Consider the following 17,342-nt stretch of genomic DNA (forward strand, 5'->3'; position numbering starts at 1 on the left):
AGGGTCACTCCCTGGTCCTTTGTGGTATGTATAACTGCTTTATACCAGTTAAAAACACTTCTTCCTGCTTTCCATGCTGAAGCTGTGGACCTGGTGGTGTGGGCAGCTGTCTGTCTTCTCACTGTGAGGGGCTGGCATCACACTCAGATGCCAGACAGGGTACTTTGGTCACTGCATAATGACATTGTATGCTCGGAGGTTTTGTTGAAAACTGTCTAAGTAGCTGGAAAGTGGGAGAACTCATCAGGGAGCCTTGTTTCCTACGGGCTGTCAGCACAGCAATCCCCCTGCGCTGGTGCGCTTGCAGCCATTCCCACCAGCTGAGCCACCCGCAGGACTCCTGCCTGGCCCTGCCTGTTTTTTTTTAACAGAAGCTTGTGTTAGTGTAATAGGTGGCCACCTTCTGCCTTGTGTCAAAATGTGTTTTGCTCCTTCTTTTTTAGGAGATATGAACAAGATAATTTGACTGTCTGGAGCAGGACATTGCTAGATCCTGAATCCGAAGACAGCACCCTCTTCTTTCGCTGCAGTATTTAGGAGAGTAGAGATTAGACCTGACGTTGGCCTCTGAATGCTCCCAGAATATAAATTAATATGGGCCCTTATTGGATGGCCAGGAGAGATGCAGCTCAAATTTCTGTTGTTGCTGCCATCTGTAGACAACAGTTTTGTGAGACTTTTGTTACTAGGGCAACACAGTTCCAGGGATGACGATGTCGGCTCTGTGCCTGTCTCTCTGTACATGGTCCTGGTGCCCAGGGTGGGCAGGCAGCCAGGGCTCCAGTGCACAGCCACGCTGCTCCTCGCACTGTGTTTGCACCGTCCATGCTTCTCCGAAGTTTCTGGATGCACGTTTTATGTACTAAATAAGTGAGAGAAAGGAGGTGTTAATCATTACTTTGAGGGCTGAGAAAGAGAGGGTGATCCACCAGCAACTAAATGTCAAAATAGCTGAAAAGGTGTCACAGTCCAGTCTCATGGAAGTGGCACGATTCCTGGTGTCTTCTGAAACTGCTACAAAAGGAGATCGCTTAAGAACTGTGAAGTGTTTAATTACTGTGAGAACAGTTTGGTCTGCAGCCACACATTTGCCCCTTGCAGTAGCCGAGGGAGCTGTGGGCTAGCCAAGTAAGGAAGTAAAGATTATTGCCACAGAATACCCGAGTTTGTTTTTTTTTGTTTGTTTGTTTTTTTTTTTTTAAGAAAAAAACAAAACAATCCATGCTTACTGTGATAGAATATTCCTAATAAAGCCTGTAGATAGGGCTGTGTGAATATAAGTCAAGTATACACTTGATATATGCCTATTACATGCTGCCATGGCAAGTACGTAGGAATTGCCCTGCAATGGGTGTCTTAGCAGGAAGGTCAGGAGCCGAGTGATCTAAAGATTTTTCTCATTCAGTGTTGCTTCCATGGCAGCATCTCAAACTACACTTGGAGTAAAATACATCTCCACAGTATAAGGTACAGCTGTACTAACTGACAGAAAAAAAACCCTTGTGATTATCTAATGAAAAAGGATCATATTACTGCTGTACTTCAGGATGTGAAGTGGAAAGAGGTTGAGGGTTCAGTACCTGCTTGTAGCACAGTGTGTTCCTGGGCAGACTCTCTGCACTGGTGGAAGTGTGCATCAAGTGCTGGTCGTTAAAACTTACTTGGGAGGGAAAGAAAAACTCTTTCTCCCTTGTTCCCTCTGCTGTCCTTATTTCCTGGTCAAGTCAGAAGTGCTGGTGGAGTACTGGCTGCTGGGAATACAGACTTAAAAAAACAATTCCTAAAATAAAGCTGAAGAATCATGCCACAAGGAAGATGATGATGGGGATTAGAGAGGTGTGAAAAGAAAGTATCTTCCAGTTATTTGGCAGGCTTATGAACTGATGATGTATGATGTATCATTACTTTTCTAAAAATCAGTTTCCTTTGACAATTGATTTAAGACTTGCATTCCAGGAGAGATACACATTTTGTTGCCCAACTTGCTGATGGGTTTTGTGTTTTTAACATATGTATTCTTCCCTGCCTTGAAACAATTGTAGCCCATATTTAGAAGTAATTGGTATATTGGTATTCATGTGTATCTAGAGCTGGGTCTTCAAGAATATATGTTAGTGGATATGACTGAAATAGGACAGTTTTTTTGAGAGATGTTGATGTTGTCATAAGAGAATGAGTAATAAGGAAGGAGATGGACATGACAAACAGGTAGTCTTGTAAATAATTGTTGACTGAACTTTGCAGTAGACAAATTTTAATGTGAAAGATCTTACCAAGCTTTATGGGTTGTTCTTTATTTCAGGATAATGCCACAGATAATAGGATGATATCTGAATCAGAGATGAATGAATTTGAAACTCTTACTGCGAAGTTCCATTTTGTTGATCTAGCAGGATCTGAGAGGTTAAAGCGAACAGGAGCTACAGGGGAAAGAGCAAAAGAAGGCATTTCCATCAACTGTGGACTAGTAAGACTATTACAATTTGTTTACATAGGCTGTTGGTACCATGTTCTTTTCCTTCTTGGATGGATTGTTTTTAGTAATCCCTAAAGTAGAAATGCCGTATGTGCAGAACAAGGACGGTAGCGTCAGACATAGCAGCATATATTGATTCTTACTGGGTTCTGGTTTGCTAACATTTTCTTAGTTATTCTAGACCCTAACTAGCATATTATAGTACTTCTAACTGTGGTGATATACAATTAGTTACTCTAAACTTCTAAAAGATAGAGACATTACTTTAACTTTTTTATTTTTATTTTTTATTCTGCCAAGACCCAGACAATTGGAGAACATTACAAGCAGTTTGCAAGGAGTACAGGCGTGTAAAACATGGATGATGAAAAAGTTTGATCAATAAATGGTGGTTCTTTGTTATAACTATGAAATGTAATGTAAAACAACCCTAAGCAAAACACTTCTAAGCAGAAATATGATTTTTAACTTATAGCATCACTTTATATTTTTTCTGGTCTGTGTACTGGCTCTCTATGCAGTTTTTTAATGAACTGTGTGAAGTGTTTTGTTTAATTATGACTACACTGAAAAGTAGAGCTAGTGATTGTCAGTGGTGATTTGTATTTTCATGCCTTTGTTTTGAGCTACTGGGCAGTGTGGAGGCTCTGTGCAATTCTCTTTTAAAGACTCAAAAATACATATTTATTTTATATGTGAAAACATGCCTCTCTTTTCCGGTCTAGTGTATAGTACCAGAGGTATTCTGCAACTAGAACTTAGTGATTCTCTTGCCATCGTGACAGTGTTTATTTTCTGTAGATATTCTGGTTATATTATATGGAAGAGAAAGTGAGTTCAGTTCAATTTCATCATTGATTTAAGCACAGAGCCAAAAGAAATTTGGGGGTTTAGATGAAATAGACATATCCTTAACAAATAGGATACAAAATGCATGAAGGTGAAAATCAGTGAGATAAAAGTAATATTTTATGTGATCACAAAACTCTCATTTGCCATGAATTCCAGCCCTCAATTTTGGGAAATAGATTGAAAGTGATTTAAACACCTTTCAAAACAGTCACAGAATGTGGCATATGTGCAGTTCTTCAACTGCTGGATGCAGTAAGACCATTTCAAGACTATGAACTGGCTGTACAGGGTGCCATCTAGAGGAATGTTCTTTAATTTAGCATATGAATAATCTGATTAAAGTACGTGCAGTTGCACATTAAAAATAATTTTACAGCCAAATGTTAGGTTGCTTATAAACACGAATTAGACCCTTTCTTAGCAATGAAATAGGGTAGCCATGGGCTACATAGTTTCAAGCCCTAAATGCTAAAATCTTCGTCAGACATTCCTTATTTCATATCTTTAAAGGTAGTAAACTCTGTTTTTTTTATATTTATTCACTGTATCTTATTTTAAATCTAGCATAAAGCAGTTTGATAAAATTAATTTTAAAACGAATATAGCTACTGCTAGAAGCAGAGTTTAGTTTTACTAATCATCCAAAGTAAATGTTTGTTACATGAAGTAGTTCTAACTTCGGTGTGTGAATGACATCAATAGACAGTGCACACAAATTGTGCTAAGATATTTTTTATTATGTTAACTTCTATGAGCATATTCATTTCTTCACAATATTCAGGTGTCAGTTTATAGCTTTTTTTAAAAAAAAATAAAACTACTCAGGAATGGATTCTAACTTGTGCGTTACATGATTTGATGTTTTATAGCTGGCACTTGGCAATGTAATAAGTGCACTGGGAGACAAAAGTAAGAAGGCAACTCACGTACCATACAGAGATTCAAAGCTTACAAGGCTACTTCAAGACTCTCTTGGGGGAAACAGGTATGAAAACTAGAACATTTTGTGTATTTCATTGTGAATGAACATGAATGAGTACAAAATCTTCAGAAAGTAAAATAACCATTAAACAATGATAAAAATAGCCACTCTTTTTGTTGGAGGGAGGTTCTGAAGATAAGTTACTGTTATGATAGAAAATGCTTGCAATGCAAGGAAAAGATTTTAAAGAGGCTTTTTGCATCGTTCTTTTCAGTGCTATTGTAGCTTTACTAGGCATGATGCTGCGAGTTACTTAGAAGTTACCATTTCCAGGACAAGTCCTTTCCATGAAGACATCATTAGCTTATAGACAGCATAAATGGTAAACTTTGTTATTGTGCTACAGCCTTATTAATTATAGCATAGTTTAAACTTCTGATGAGTTTCTTGTTCAGAGATTATTTGTTGTTACTTTTTTTAATGTTGTCTAATTGCTCTGAAAGCCATGTGTAGGAGCTTGGAGTCAGCTTACTGCAGACGCTGCCATCTTTTGTAAAGGTTGGATATCTTAGGTGCATATGTCCAGTTATGTGATGTTGGATTAGAGCCCAATAAAAACAAACTGCTGTATCACTAGAATTGTTTGTATGAACCTGTTCTGTATACCTACTGCACAGGTAAGGAAGAGAGGCTTTGGCCTCTGGAAGCTTTGTCTAAGCAAACATCAACAAATTTGTTAAAGTGCAAATTAACAGGTACAAATATCAAAGGGGGTATAGTTGAGTATGTTTCAGCTCTTATTCATGTATTTAATCCAATATTGTTGACTGCTATTTTTAGGAGGGCAAGAAGTTTTTTGGGTATTTCACAAAGGAATAGGGAAAAGTGGAAGAGAGTTTTTAAGTCGTAGCTCTGCTCTTCAGAGAGAGAACTTCAGCAACACCTTGCAGCACTGCAGTACGCGGAAAAGCAAAGAGCCAGACAAAACAAGTAAAATAAAGGCTAGAATTTTCAGAAGTGCTTAAGGGAGGAGGAAACTTGACAATTGTGGGGAAAAAAAAATCAGCAGAAATCAAGAGCATAGCTCTTCTAAGCTATTTCTGGAAATAACTACAAATTGACTAAATCTTATATCACACTAGCCAATGAGCATTTTTTTCAAACACTTCTAAAATTGCACTTTTGTTGAAATATTGACGCTAAAATATTTTCCTATTTTTTAGCTCCACTGCTCCCCCTCCTGTTCTTCAGGAGAAATGGCAGTTCAGTGTACAATAGATAGCAAATGCTGTCCCAAAGCATTTACGAGGGTATTTAGATATATTCTGCTGTCTGTTTCTGACTGATGTTAAATTTGTGGACAACCCCTGCAACCACCACCTCTTTTTATTTATGTAATCATAGAATTGTAGAATTGTTTGAGTTGGAAAGGACCTTTAAAAGTCACCTAGTCTGACCCCCCTGCAATGATCAAGGATGTCTTAAAGTTGCTCAGGTTGCTCGGAGCCCAGTCCAACTTGACTTTGAGTTTTCCAGGGATGGGGCATCTACCACCTTTCTGGGCAACCTGTTCCAGTGTTTCACCACGCTCATTGTAAAAGAATTTCTTCCTTACATCTAGCCTAAATCTACCTTCTTTAAGTTTAAAACCATTACCCCTTGTCCTATCACAACAGACACTGCTAAAAAGTTTGTCCCCATCTTTCCTGTAGGTCCCCTTTAAGTACTGAAAGGCTGCAACAAGGTCTCCCCAGAGCCTTCTCTTCTCCAGGCTGAACAACCCCAAGTCTCTAAGCCTGTCCTCATAGGAGAGGTGCTCCAGCCCTCTGATCATCTTTGTGGCCGTCCTCTGGACCCACTCCAACAGGTCCATGTCTTTCCTGTGCTGAGAGCTCCAGAAATGGATGCAGTACTCCAGGTGGGGTCTCACCAGAGCAGAGTAGAGGGGCAGAACCACCTCCCTTGACCTGCTGGCAATGCTTCTTTTGATGTAGCCCAGGATGCAGTTGGCCCTCTGGGCTGAGTGCACATTGTCAGCTCATGTCCAGCGCTTCATTCATTGGTACCCCAAAATCCTCCTCAGGGCTGCTCTCAATCCCTTCATCCCCCAGCCTGTCTTGATACCAAGAGTTGCCCTGACCCAGGTGCCGGACCCTGTGCTTGGCCTTGTTAAACCTTTTGAGGTTCACAGGGGTCTACTTCTTGAGCTTGCCCAGGTGATGTATATGCTGAGACATGTCAAATTAGCAGTTTGCTGTTAATGAAGAGTGATACATCTTAACACAATTTGAATAACTTCTTAGCCACGCTTCAGCAACCAAAAAGTGTGGGATCGCTAAATATTAATAAATACGCAGGTTTTTTTTCTTATGGGAAATCAGATTATTAGATTTCTGTTAGCCTGTTTGCATAGCTTTCCAAATTCCACGCCAGGTATTACAGTTTGCATTGTTGTTTCTCTCTTGCAAATACTTAAAATATTTACTGGTAGTGGTTCAGGTTAGATTGCAGTGAGTCCTGTGTTAATGATGATGCAAGCATTGAATCACCATACTATTCTCACCATAATGCTGATTTGGAATATAATGCTGTAACAGTTCTGAAACAGCATTTAAATATCAATCTTTCTTGAATTATTCAAATAAGAAAATGGAGTATTTGTGGTTTTGGAAAGGATTTTTATAAGGTATAATATGAAAAAATAAATCTTTAATAACTTCTGGGGGAGCAATTTAAAGAAGTGGCAAAACAATGAGAGTAAAACAAAACAAACAAACCTGTGTTTTTTTAAAACCTCTTCTGTTATGCAATTCAAATAGGAAAGTGGAGTTCAAGTTGTTCAGTTTTCAAGACAGACACCTAGCAGAACCAGTCTTCACAGAATCACAGAATTATCAGAGTTGGAAGGGACCTCTAGAGATCATCTAGTCCAACCGCCCTGCTAAAGCAGGATTGCCCAGAGCACATTACTCAGGACTGCATCCAGGCGGGTCTTGAAAATCTCCAGAGAAGGGGACTCCACAACCTCCCTGGGCAGCCTGTGCCAGTGCTCTGTCACCCTCACTGTGAAGAAGTTTTTCCGTGTATTTGAACAGAACTTCCTATGTTCTAACTTGTGCCCATTACCCCTTGTCCTGTTAGTTGGAACCATTGAAAAGAGCCTGGCTCCATCCTCCTTCAACCCACCCTTTAGATACTTGTATGCCATAATAAGGTCTCCCCTCAGCCTTCTCTTCTCCAGGCTAAAGAGTCCCAGCTCTCTCAGCCTTTCCTCATAAGGCAGATGCTCCAAGCCCCTAATCATCTTAGTTGCCCTTCGCTGGACTCGCTCCAGCAGTTCCCTGTCCCTCTTGAACTGGGGAGCCCAAAACTGGACACAGTATTCCAGTTGTGGCCTCACCAGTGCAGAGTAGAGGGGGAGAATGACCTCCCTTGACCTACTGGCCACACTCTTCCCTATGCAGCCCAGGATTCCATTGGCCTTTTTAGCGACAAGGGCACATTGCTGGGCCATGGGTAATTTACTGTCTACCACAACCCCCAGATCCTTCTCCTCCGAGCTACTTCCCAGCAGGTCCGTCCCTAACCTATACTGGTGCCTAGCATTCTTCCTCCCCAGGTGCAGGACCTTGCACTTGGTTTTGTTGAACCTCATGAGGTTCTTCTCTGCCCAGCTCTCCAGCCTGTCCAGGTCACGCTGGATGGCAGCACGGCCCTCTGGGGTGTCAGCCACCCCACCCAGTTTGGTATCATCAGCGAACTTGCTGAGGATGCACTCTGTCCCCTCATCCAGGTCATTAATGAATATATTAAACAAAATTGGACCGAGTATTGACCCCTGGGGGACACCACTGGTTACAGGCCTCCAACTAGACTCTGTGCCGCTGATCACAACCCTCTGAGTTCTGTCCCGCAGCCAACTCTCAATCCACCTCATTGTCACCTCATCTAGCCCATACTTCCTCAGCTTCCTAATGAGGATGTCATGGGAGACAGTGTCAAAAGCCTTGCTAAAGTCAAGGTAGATGACATCCACGACTTTCCCCTCATCCAGCCAACCAGTTATAACATCAAAGAAAGCTATCAGGTTGGTCAAGCATGATTTACCTTTGGTAAATCCATGTTGACCACTTCCAATAACTTCCTGTTCCTCAACATGTTTGGAGATGACATCCAGAATGAGTCGCTCCATTACCTTCCCAGGGACAGAGGTTAGACTAACTGGTCTGTAGTTCCCTGGGTCCTCCTTCTTGCCTTTTTTGAGTGATGTCAGCCTTCCTCCAGTCCTCAGGCACCTCTCCTGTTCTCCATGACCTTTCAAAGATGATGGAGAGTGGTCTAGCAATAACATCCGCCAGCTCTCTCAGCACTCGCGGGTGCATGCCATCAGGGCCCATGGACTTGTGAATGTCCAGCTTGGCCAAGTGGTCTCTGACCCGGTCCTCCTCAACTGAGGGAAAATCTTCCTCTCTCCAGACCTTCCCCTTTGCCTCCAGAGTATGGGATTCATGAGGGACAGCTTTAGCAGTGAAGACCAAAGAAAAGAAGGCATTCAGTAACTCTGCCTTCTCTGTGTCCTCCACCACTAGGGCACATGTCTCATTCACCAGTGGGCCTACATTTTCCCTAGTCTTCCTTTTTCTATTGATATACTCAAAGAATCTCTTCTTATTATCTTTAACTGCAGTGGCCAAGCTGAGTTCTGATTGAGCTTTGGCCCTTCTCATTTTCCCCCTACATAGCTTTGTTATATCTTGATAGTCCTCATAAGTTGCCAACCCCCTTTTCCAGAGAATGTAAACTTTCCTTTTTTTCCTGAGGTCCAGCCAAAGCTCTCTATTTAGCCAGGCTGGTCGTCTTCCCCGTCTGCTTGTTTTTCAAGACAAGGGGATGGACTTCTCCTGCACTTTTAAGAGCACCTGCTTGAAGTATGCCCAGCCTTCTTGGGCACCTTTGCTCTTCAAAACTGCCTCCCAAGGGACACTCTAGACCATGCTCCTAAACAGGCTAAAGTCTGCCCTTCGGAAATCCAAGGTGGCAGTTCTGCTGGCTCCCCGCCTTACGTGATCAAGAATTGAAAATTCTATCTTTTCGTGATCACTCTGCCCAAGGCGACCTCCAACCTTTACATCCCCCACAAGACCTTCTCTGTTAACAAACAGTAGGTCCAGTAGGGCACTTCCCCTAGTTGGTTCCTTCACCAGCTGTGTTAGGAAGTTGTTTTCCACACACTCCAGGAACCTGGTCTTCTGAGATTTAGAAAAGTAATCACACTCTCAGTGGAAAGCACAAGTAGTCCTGATGTCAAAATTAAAAATTTTGTTCCTAATCTCACATATTTTATCTTGAGGACTAAATTCCAACAGTTTGGGGAACTGACACAAAGGTATGCAGGAGGTCTGAGGAAGAACTGCTGAAAGTGAATCTTCCTTCTATCCTCAGGCTAGATACTCTTTCCAGTGTAGCTTCCTACTGTGTATGGTGAAGGTAATTGTTTGCTTCACAAAGGGTTGAAGGGATTAATTTGTTTGTCTCGGTCTGAAAGGATGGAAAATGAAGATCAGAATCTGATCTGCCTAATGCAGATGTTGCTCCATTGCCCTGGAGACAGTGCATTCTTCCTGATGCAACCGCCTAAGCTTTAACGTACAACAGGGAAGCAAATTCCTCCAAACCTGGAGGTGAGGACTCAGTCCATCAAATATAGGTGTTTCCTCCTATCTGTTGAGGATTTAGGCCATGTAGGCACCTCCAGAGTATGATCTACAGCTGGAACACTGGTTCTGACCCCTCTAGGCTGTTTTCATCTCATGTGAAATGAGAATGTGCTTGAAGGAGAGGGAGGGGAGACCCCAGTTCCTCCATCTGCCTGTTGAATGATAAAATCACTTGGTTGGAGTGAAGATTTTTCTGCCTTTTTCTGCTTTTGTCCCACTGGTTCTTGCTGGTCTGTCTGCTCAATCTTTCATTTGGAGCAGGGAGTTATGTTCTCACCCTACATATCCCATGATGGGATGGCTAAAGGGTGTTGTAGGAACCTGAAAGGAAGATGTTTGTTCATAGCCCTCTTGGGCCTAGAGCTCAGGTCCTGATGCTTTTTGTGGAAGTGCTCTAAGCGGTGGTGGTATGAAACACGGAATAAATAGTTATAGCCAGATGTACTAAGGGTAAGTATTAGCTTTTGGGCTCCTGTTGGAGGACAGGAGATAACTTGCAGTGGAGAATTTAGGCGGGTTGCATCTTGGTAGAACCCAAGGTAGACCAGAATTACCTTAGGCGGTTGTGTGTGTATGCATGGACAGCTAAGATGAGCATTCAGGCAATTTCAGATTAAGTAGGTAGGAACCTCAGGAATTAATGAGAGTAGGCAGTCCTGACTACTGCGTGATTCAAATCACTGTCTAGGACTTTAAGTTGATCTTAAGGACTCAGTTTACGTTAAATCTCAGTTTATGTATGATTAGAGAAACTGAATATAATTTGAAAAACATTTATAGGAACACCAATTAATTGCTTTTATAATTTTACATGTAGAACAATTAATGATCTAGCATCTCCTATGCTATACTGGGGTGATACGAGATGTAACAATGCTGAACTTTGTGGTTGACAGTCTTCTACTGTGAGTTAGATAGAGGAATGTTTTCACAGGTGTTATGAAGTCACTATTCTTGTTTCACTGTCTACCTGAAGGCTTGTTAGCTTCTCTCTACTGTTTTTGTTCTTGATGTGTAGTGCTGACCTATGTTTGTAATTTGCAGTCAAACACTCATGATAGCGTGTGTGAGCCCTTCAGATCGAGACTTCATGGAAACCTTGAACACATTAAAGTATGCCAACCGGGCACGGAACATCAAGAACAAGGTGATGGTTAATCAGGATAGGGCTAGCCAACAAATAAATGCGTTGCGCAGTGAGATTACACGGCTACAGATGGAACTCATGGAATACAAAACGGTAAGCTTGTCATCTTAGGACTACTTCTGCTTTAAAATACTTGTAGTTCTACAGCTTGTTTTTCTGTTTGCTACTTCTACTTTAGACACTAAAATAATCTGAATAGCAACCTATGGGGGTTGGACTAGATGATCTCCAGAGGTCCCTTCCAACCCTGACTATTCTGTGATTCTGTGAACCTTAACTTAAACACTTCTAATTCCAGTGATTACCAAATGTTTTTAGAAGACCTGGATGGCATCCCCAGAGAAAAGATACATCAATGAATACCAATCAGATCAACAGATGCTGCATGCTATTTGTTTTTTAAAAGGCAAAAATTGACCTGGTCATGCTCAGCAATGAGAAATAGTCACTTCTAAAGCAAAAATGACCAGAATTTAGATTGGAGCATAAATGAATGTGAACAGTTGTTGGGTATTGCTCTTAAAAACTTACCAGACAGCTAAAACAATTTGTGTTTTTAAAAATACATTTTAAATTATATAAGCTGAATACTTATACTACACAATGCCCGCTTCTTTCTGAAATTTTTAACAAATAATGTTTTCAGCCATAACTGTGGTTGTCAAATCAGGATACTATCTCAAGGATAACAAATGAGGAGGATGCTGTTTGGCAAAGAATTCTCTTCTCATTTCTTAACGTCTTCAAGAGCTTGTATTTCAGACTAAGATGGAATTACATAGCACCCAAATGCTAAGGTGTTGGCCAGACATCAATCTTTTGAAAACTGTCTACTTATCCATTGTTTTACACTTTTTGAGAGAAGATTATCTTTTGCTATGAGTATCTATTTGGAATTTCAAGTAATTTGTGGATTGGTTTACCAAGTTAAAAACTTGTCATGTGTAGGTCAGCCTTTACTAGTAATAAAATATATTTACTTTCTTAAGGGTAAAAGGATTATAGACGAAGAAGGTGTTGAAAGCATCAATGACATGTTTCATGAAAATGCGATGCTGCAAACAGAAAACAACAACCTGCGTGTTAGAATTAAAGCAATGCAAGAGACTATTGATGCACTGAGAGCCAGAATAACGCAACTTATGAGTGATCAGGCCAACCAAGTGCTAGCTAGAGCAGGTATGCTGCGGGTGTGTTGTGTGGGTGTGTAAATGGCTTAATAAGTTCATGAACTTAAATCAGTTATTTGTTTCTGCTTCATGGGTCCCTTGAAATGAAGTGATGACTTTGCAACAGCAACGTAGGACCTGCTTTGGCAGGGATAGGCCCCCATCTAATTCTGTTTCTGGAGACTTCTATTAATAGAAATAGTTTGGTACCCCAAATTGACCATTCATTTAGGACTACGAGCAACATTAAATGTGAAATAATACCTTTGGATAGGAATTACTTGTATGCTTAGATTTATGTGGACTTAAATATTTTGCTTTGCATGAGGACCTGGACACAGATGAATGAATGTTGGCTTGCTTTTACCCTCATAGAATAATCAACCAATTGACTTACCATGACTGTATTGTTCTTTTTGTGCACTGTTTGTCAGGTTATTTTTCATTTATGGTCCATGCATTGTTAAAAGGTGCCAATATGGAAAATAAATGAGATGGAAAAAGTTACTTGTAATAATCCTGATCATATGACAGAGGAACCAAAAAACTTAATGCTGTGGAAGGAGGAAATATATTTCACAAATCAGATAAGATCTAAACATGTAGCCCATATGACCGTTTCTCTTTCCTGGTACCTTATGCCTAGTAGCTGTATTCAGATATTTATACTGTTACCATCCTTACTCAATTTTTTCCTCTTCCCATCATCTTCCCCCCTTTCTCTTTGTCCTTCAAAGGAGAAGGAAATGAAGAAATTAGCAACATGATTCATAATTATATCAAGGAAATTGAAGATCTCAGGTATTTGCATAATATGTATTTCAACAATTTTTATTTAAAAAATAAAGATACTAGAAGTGTTAGCAAGTAAATACTTCTGCTGTTTTCCTGTGTGGGGATAACTTTAGGGCAGTGGTCCTTCAGCTTCTAAGACCATCTGGTGTTGCTCTTAGCTACAAAAAATTAAAATGTTAAAGATGAAGCTGACAATAGAAATGAAAGTAAGATGCTGTGTAAAGAATGATAACTTGATATTGTTCCACAAAGGACAGCAAAACTAGGAATGATTGGTTTATAACTTCATAAACTTGTATATAAATGGTAGTACTGAGAAATTACTTGTTAAAATGTGGAGTTTAAAAAAAAAAAAAGGTATCTGCTTTCTTCTTAAATGAAAAAAGTATTTAATATTTCAGATATTTTTATTTCTCAATTTTTTTTTTTCCATCACACACCTCCAAGAAATAATCTGGCCTATTCCCAGTTAGTATTAAAACTTTGTGGAGCTTTTGTGTAATGTGTATATACATACACCATGTGCAGATATATATATATCTGTATCTATATCTGTGTGTATATTTATACAGACATTTATATTTGCATGTATTCTCTCTAGGGTATATGATATATGTACGATATACATAACTGTTGTGTAAAAATAGTCTCATCAAGGGATTTACTACACTTGTATTTTGTGAGACTTCACCTTGGTTTGTAGTTTCTTTTTAAACTGAAGGTAATGCATTGCAGTTACGGATGCTAAAGAGTATACCTCATATCTCATGCATTAGTAATACTTGTGATTCATGGTCTACAATTCTTCCTTTTTATTTTTAAGAGCAAAATTATTAGAAAGTGAAGCAGTGAATGAAAATCTTCGACGCAACTTGTCAAGAGCTTCAACAAGATCCACATACTTTGGTGGACCATCAGCATTTTCTGCTTCTATGCTTTCTTCAGATAAAGAGACGATGGAAATTCTAGATATAGCCAAGAAAGATCTAGAAAAGCTGAAAAAAAAAGAAAAGAAAAAGAAAAAGAGGTGGTGTATGAATTATAATGCTGTTTGTTTTCTCTTTATTAGTAAAGAGGTGTATTTTTTTTAACCACTGAGAATTTAAATTTCATTTGCTCTTGCTGTGTGGGTTTGTATCCTAAACTGCTGTTCCTTCAAACCCTTTTACACATTGAAGTTATTGGTGTTTTTCTTTTGTATCTTTTCTTCCAATGAATTATCCAGTATTTGTAGAATGGATGTTATTGTTGTAATGAATTTTTCTATGTAATTATGTACAATGGTAAAAGCACAGGTGTTCTCCATAAATTTTGCTATTTTTAAAATGCATCTGAAACTCAAAAGAAGTTTTTGAAAACAAAAATCAAACTTTTTTCTACCTTATATCAAAACTGAAACAGCTTTTTGAAGAAAAGATATTCTGAATAGCTGGGAATTCTTTGGTAGCTCTTGGAATGGCTTCTTTTGCTTTATCTTCTGCTTTCATGAATATTTCTAATTTGAGGCTTCCTAATTCTCTGCAACATCATGTTTTTGTTGGTTTTTGCTGTCCAACTTCTCATCTACTAAAATGCTCATAGACATTGATATAAATGCCTGTTCAGACAGCAGTTAGTACAGCAACGATCTATTTGTGTACTCAGAGACTTTGATTCCATCGGAGATCTTTCCCTTTTCCTTGAAATTTTCCACGCTTCTAATCTATTCCTCTTTCTAGTAATTGCCCTTCAGACTTCTTCAAGTTAAAACTAAAACAGTATAAGCCTGAAATATAGTTGAAATATAAAGTAGATTTGAGTTAGTGGTGTCTGCAGTTTGAGATCCTATATCTGTAAATCCATTCACCACACAAACATCTGATACTTGTAGAGAACACTCATTTTAATAACTAGTTTCTTCCCTTGCATATCATTTTTTCGGGAAACTCTTACACTTTTATGGGGATTTTGATAGATTTTGTGTCTTATGTTTGCAGGGGAGGATGGAAATATTAAATTAAATCAACATAATGTTCTGGAATCTATTTAGCCACACACTTCAATATGTTCTTTAACTGTAAACGCAAGAATGAAGAGATTTGATGCTGTGTGTTTCGACATGTTTTAAAATCAAGCATGCATTTAAATACATGCTTAGGTAGAGCACTGATTGTTAGGTTGGGGCCTGGGTATTAGGTAGCAGACAGGATTGTGACCCAACAACAGATACAGGTTGCTAGATATATTGAGTAATATCTCTTATTGTAGGAGATAACTTTAAAAAAACATTTGGAAGTTTTACCCTACATACACTAGTAAGTAAAACACATGGTTGTTAATTTTTTCTTTTTTTTCTTTTTTTCTGAAAGAAGCTTCTGCATCCAGTTATACTTGCACCAGGACAATAACCTTGTCCCTGCTTCTGGGTCAGACCACTTGGCTGTCCCATTCACTACTTTAGCACAAACTATTTTTGAGATCAGCTTTTTTATCCTAGCATTATAGAATTAGAGAACCATAGAAAAATATAAGTTGGAAGAGACTTCTTGATGGTCCAATATCCATCTTAAAGTGGGTCTTGTGTTCTATAGAATGGGATCATACTCTTCAAAATGCTGGTAAGGTTTGAATCTACCTACTGGCCCATCTGCAGACTGCTTTGTAATAAATATTTGTAAATTTCTAAGGTGTGCGTTAGGAGAAAAAATTCTTAAAATCTGAGAAATGTTAGAATTTCAGGGATTATGCATATAGCCATACTTGTTACCTGCAGAGTGCTTCTATCTAATTAAAGAATTGCAAAGTCAGTGTTTGGGATATGTCACTGTAAATTTTTATTCTATTGGAATTTCAGGAATTGGCAATGGGTATGCTAATGTATTGCAAAGAGGCAATTTTCCCTGCAGTTTGGTAGGGATTCTTTGCTCTACTTCTGTCTTCTACAGGCATTTAGCTGCTTTTACTATACTATTTCTTTTTAGGGTTGCTGTTCTTTTAATGTTGTCTAACTAGCATTTTCCTATTAAAATGGGACCTGTAAGCCTAGTTGCTAGTTCTGCCCCATCTGCTACCTTTCCTGATCTGTTTGTATGCTGGTTAGGGGTCAGTATGATGAAAGGTGCATAATTTTAAGTACATGCAACTTCTCTAAATTGTTGTGAGCTAGCCTGAAGATCTAAGAGCCAGTTTCTGAATGGGCAGCAGGTATGTACTGCTGTATGTCTGTAGCCTTTAATAAGCGTCTGACATAAACTTTGTCAGGACCAGTTTACACAGTAGTAGTGTTTTGGCTGCTGAAATACTGAGACGCTTGATTCAAGTGTCCCACAGTGAGACCTACTCACCAGAAGCCCCAGAGCAAACCTCTCATGTCCCTTTCGATTGTTAGTCAGCCTTATGCACCCGGTAACATTTTTGACTGCTGTCTTTTGATTTCCTTAACCTTTATTAAACTAAATTAGTGATAAAATTGCATGGAGTTCTGCATGTTAGCTCCTAGCTGATACTGAAGGAAGATGGCAGGCAGTATAAGGTGAAAAGGCAGTAAACGCTCTTGCTCAAAACTTGTTCATAATGGAAACATGAGGAATATCACTAGTTGTTGAAATTTAAGCCATCTTTACACTGATATGTCATGCAGACAATTCTTTACATCCACGCTTGTTCAAGAGGAAAAACTACAAGTAAAACTACTAACATTTTGTCCATCTCATTGCTTCTGATGCATATTTTTTGTTAATTTAATAACAAGCAATCATTGGCATGTACTTTTTTGAATCCCAGAAAAATAAACTGAAGTTTTCTGCTTTTTATTTAAAAACAAACAACAAAACCCCAAACAACAAAAAAATGCAGTTTGAATATTTTATATGGATTATATTCAGAATATGTGATTTAGAATATTAGTACTAAAATTTTCTTCTTATTATTTTATATTACAATAAAACTAGTGCATTTTTTTTTTGTGATAGATTCCTGAGGTTATAACTTTGGTTCAATGGCAGTAGTTCTTGCAGTCTTTGGTATTTTACTTGCCAGTTTTAAGTAGCAAAGAGGAGAAAACTTTTGCAAGAACTAAGTGATTTTTGGAATTCATATTAGAAAAAAAACTCTCAAAGTGAAATATGTTGTCTATATCTAAAACGTCTTCCTTAGTGTAACTTGATTTTTGCAATTGTTGACAGTGACAGATTAGTTAACCTACAAGTGCTGCTTCTTTGTTTTCTATTTACTTTCCAACTGTGCAAAATGTATTGCCTTTTTACTACTTGTTGTCTCTTGATGG

The 17,342-nt window shown here is 39.0% G+C and overlaps 1 protein-coding gene across 2 annotated transcripts in view; it reads left to right on the plus strand.

The window, feature by feature from the left end:
• The window catches only part of KIF21A (kinesin family member 21A), a 93,582-nt gene that overhangs the window by 37,918 nt on the left and 38,322 nt on the right, over positions 1–17,342 (plus strand). For both annotated transcript variants that reach the window (XM_082479251.1, XM_082479252.1), the window contains exons 6-11: positions 2,303–2,467; positions 4,198–4,313; positions 11,012–11,207; positions 12,104–12,293; positions 13,021–13,084; positions 13,902–14,105. In XM_082479251.1, coding sequence (XP_082335377.1) covers positions 2,303–2,467; positions 4,198–4,313; positions 11,012–11,207; positions 12,104–12,293; positions 13,021–13,084; positions 13,902–14,105 — 935 coding nt within the window. The remainder of the gene's footprint in view (positions 1–2,302; positions 2,468–4,197; positions 4,314–11,011; positions 11,208–12,103; positions 12,294–13,020; positions 13,085–13,901; positions 14,106–17,342) is intronic.

Source organism: Vanellus vanellus (genome assembly GCF_965231255.1).
Source record: "Vanellus vanellus genome assembly, chromosome: 1".
Lineage (NCBI taxonomy): Eukaryota > Metazoa > Chordata > Aves > Charadriiformes > Charadriidae > Vanellus > Vanellus vanellus.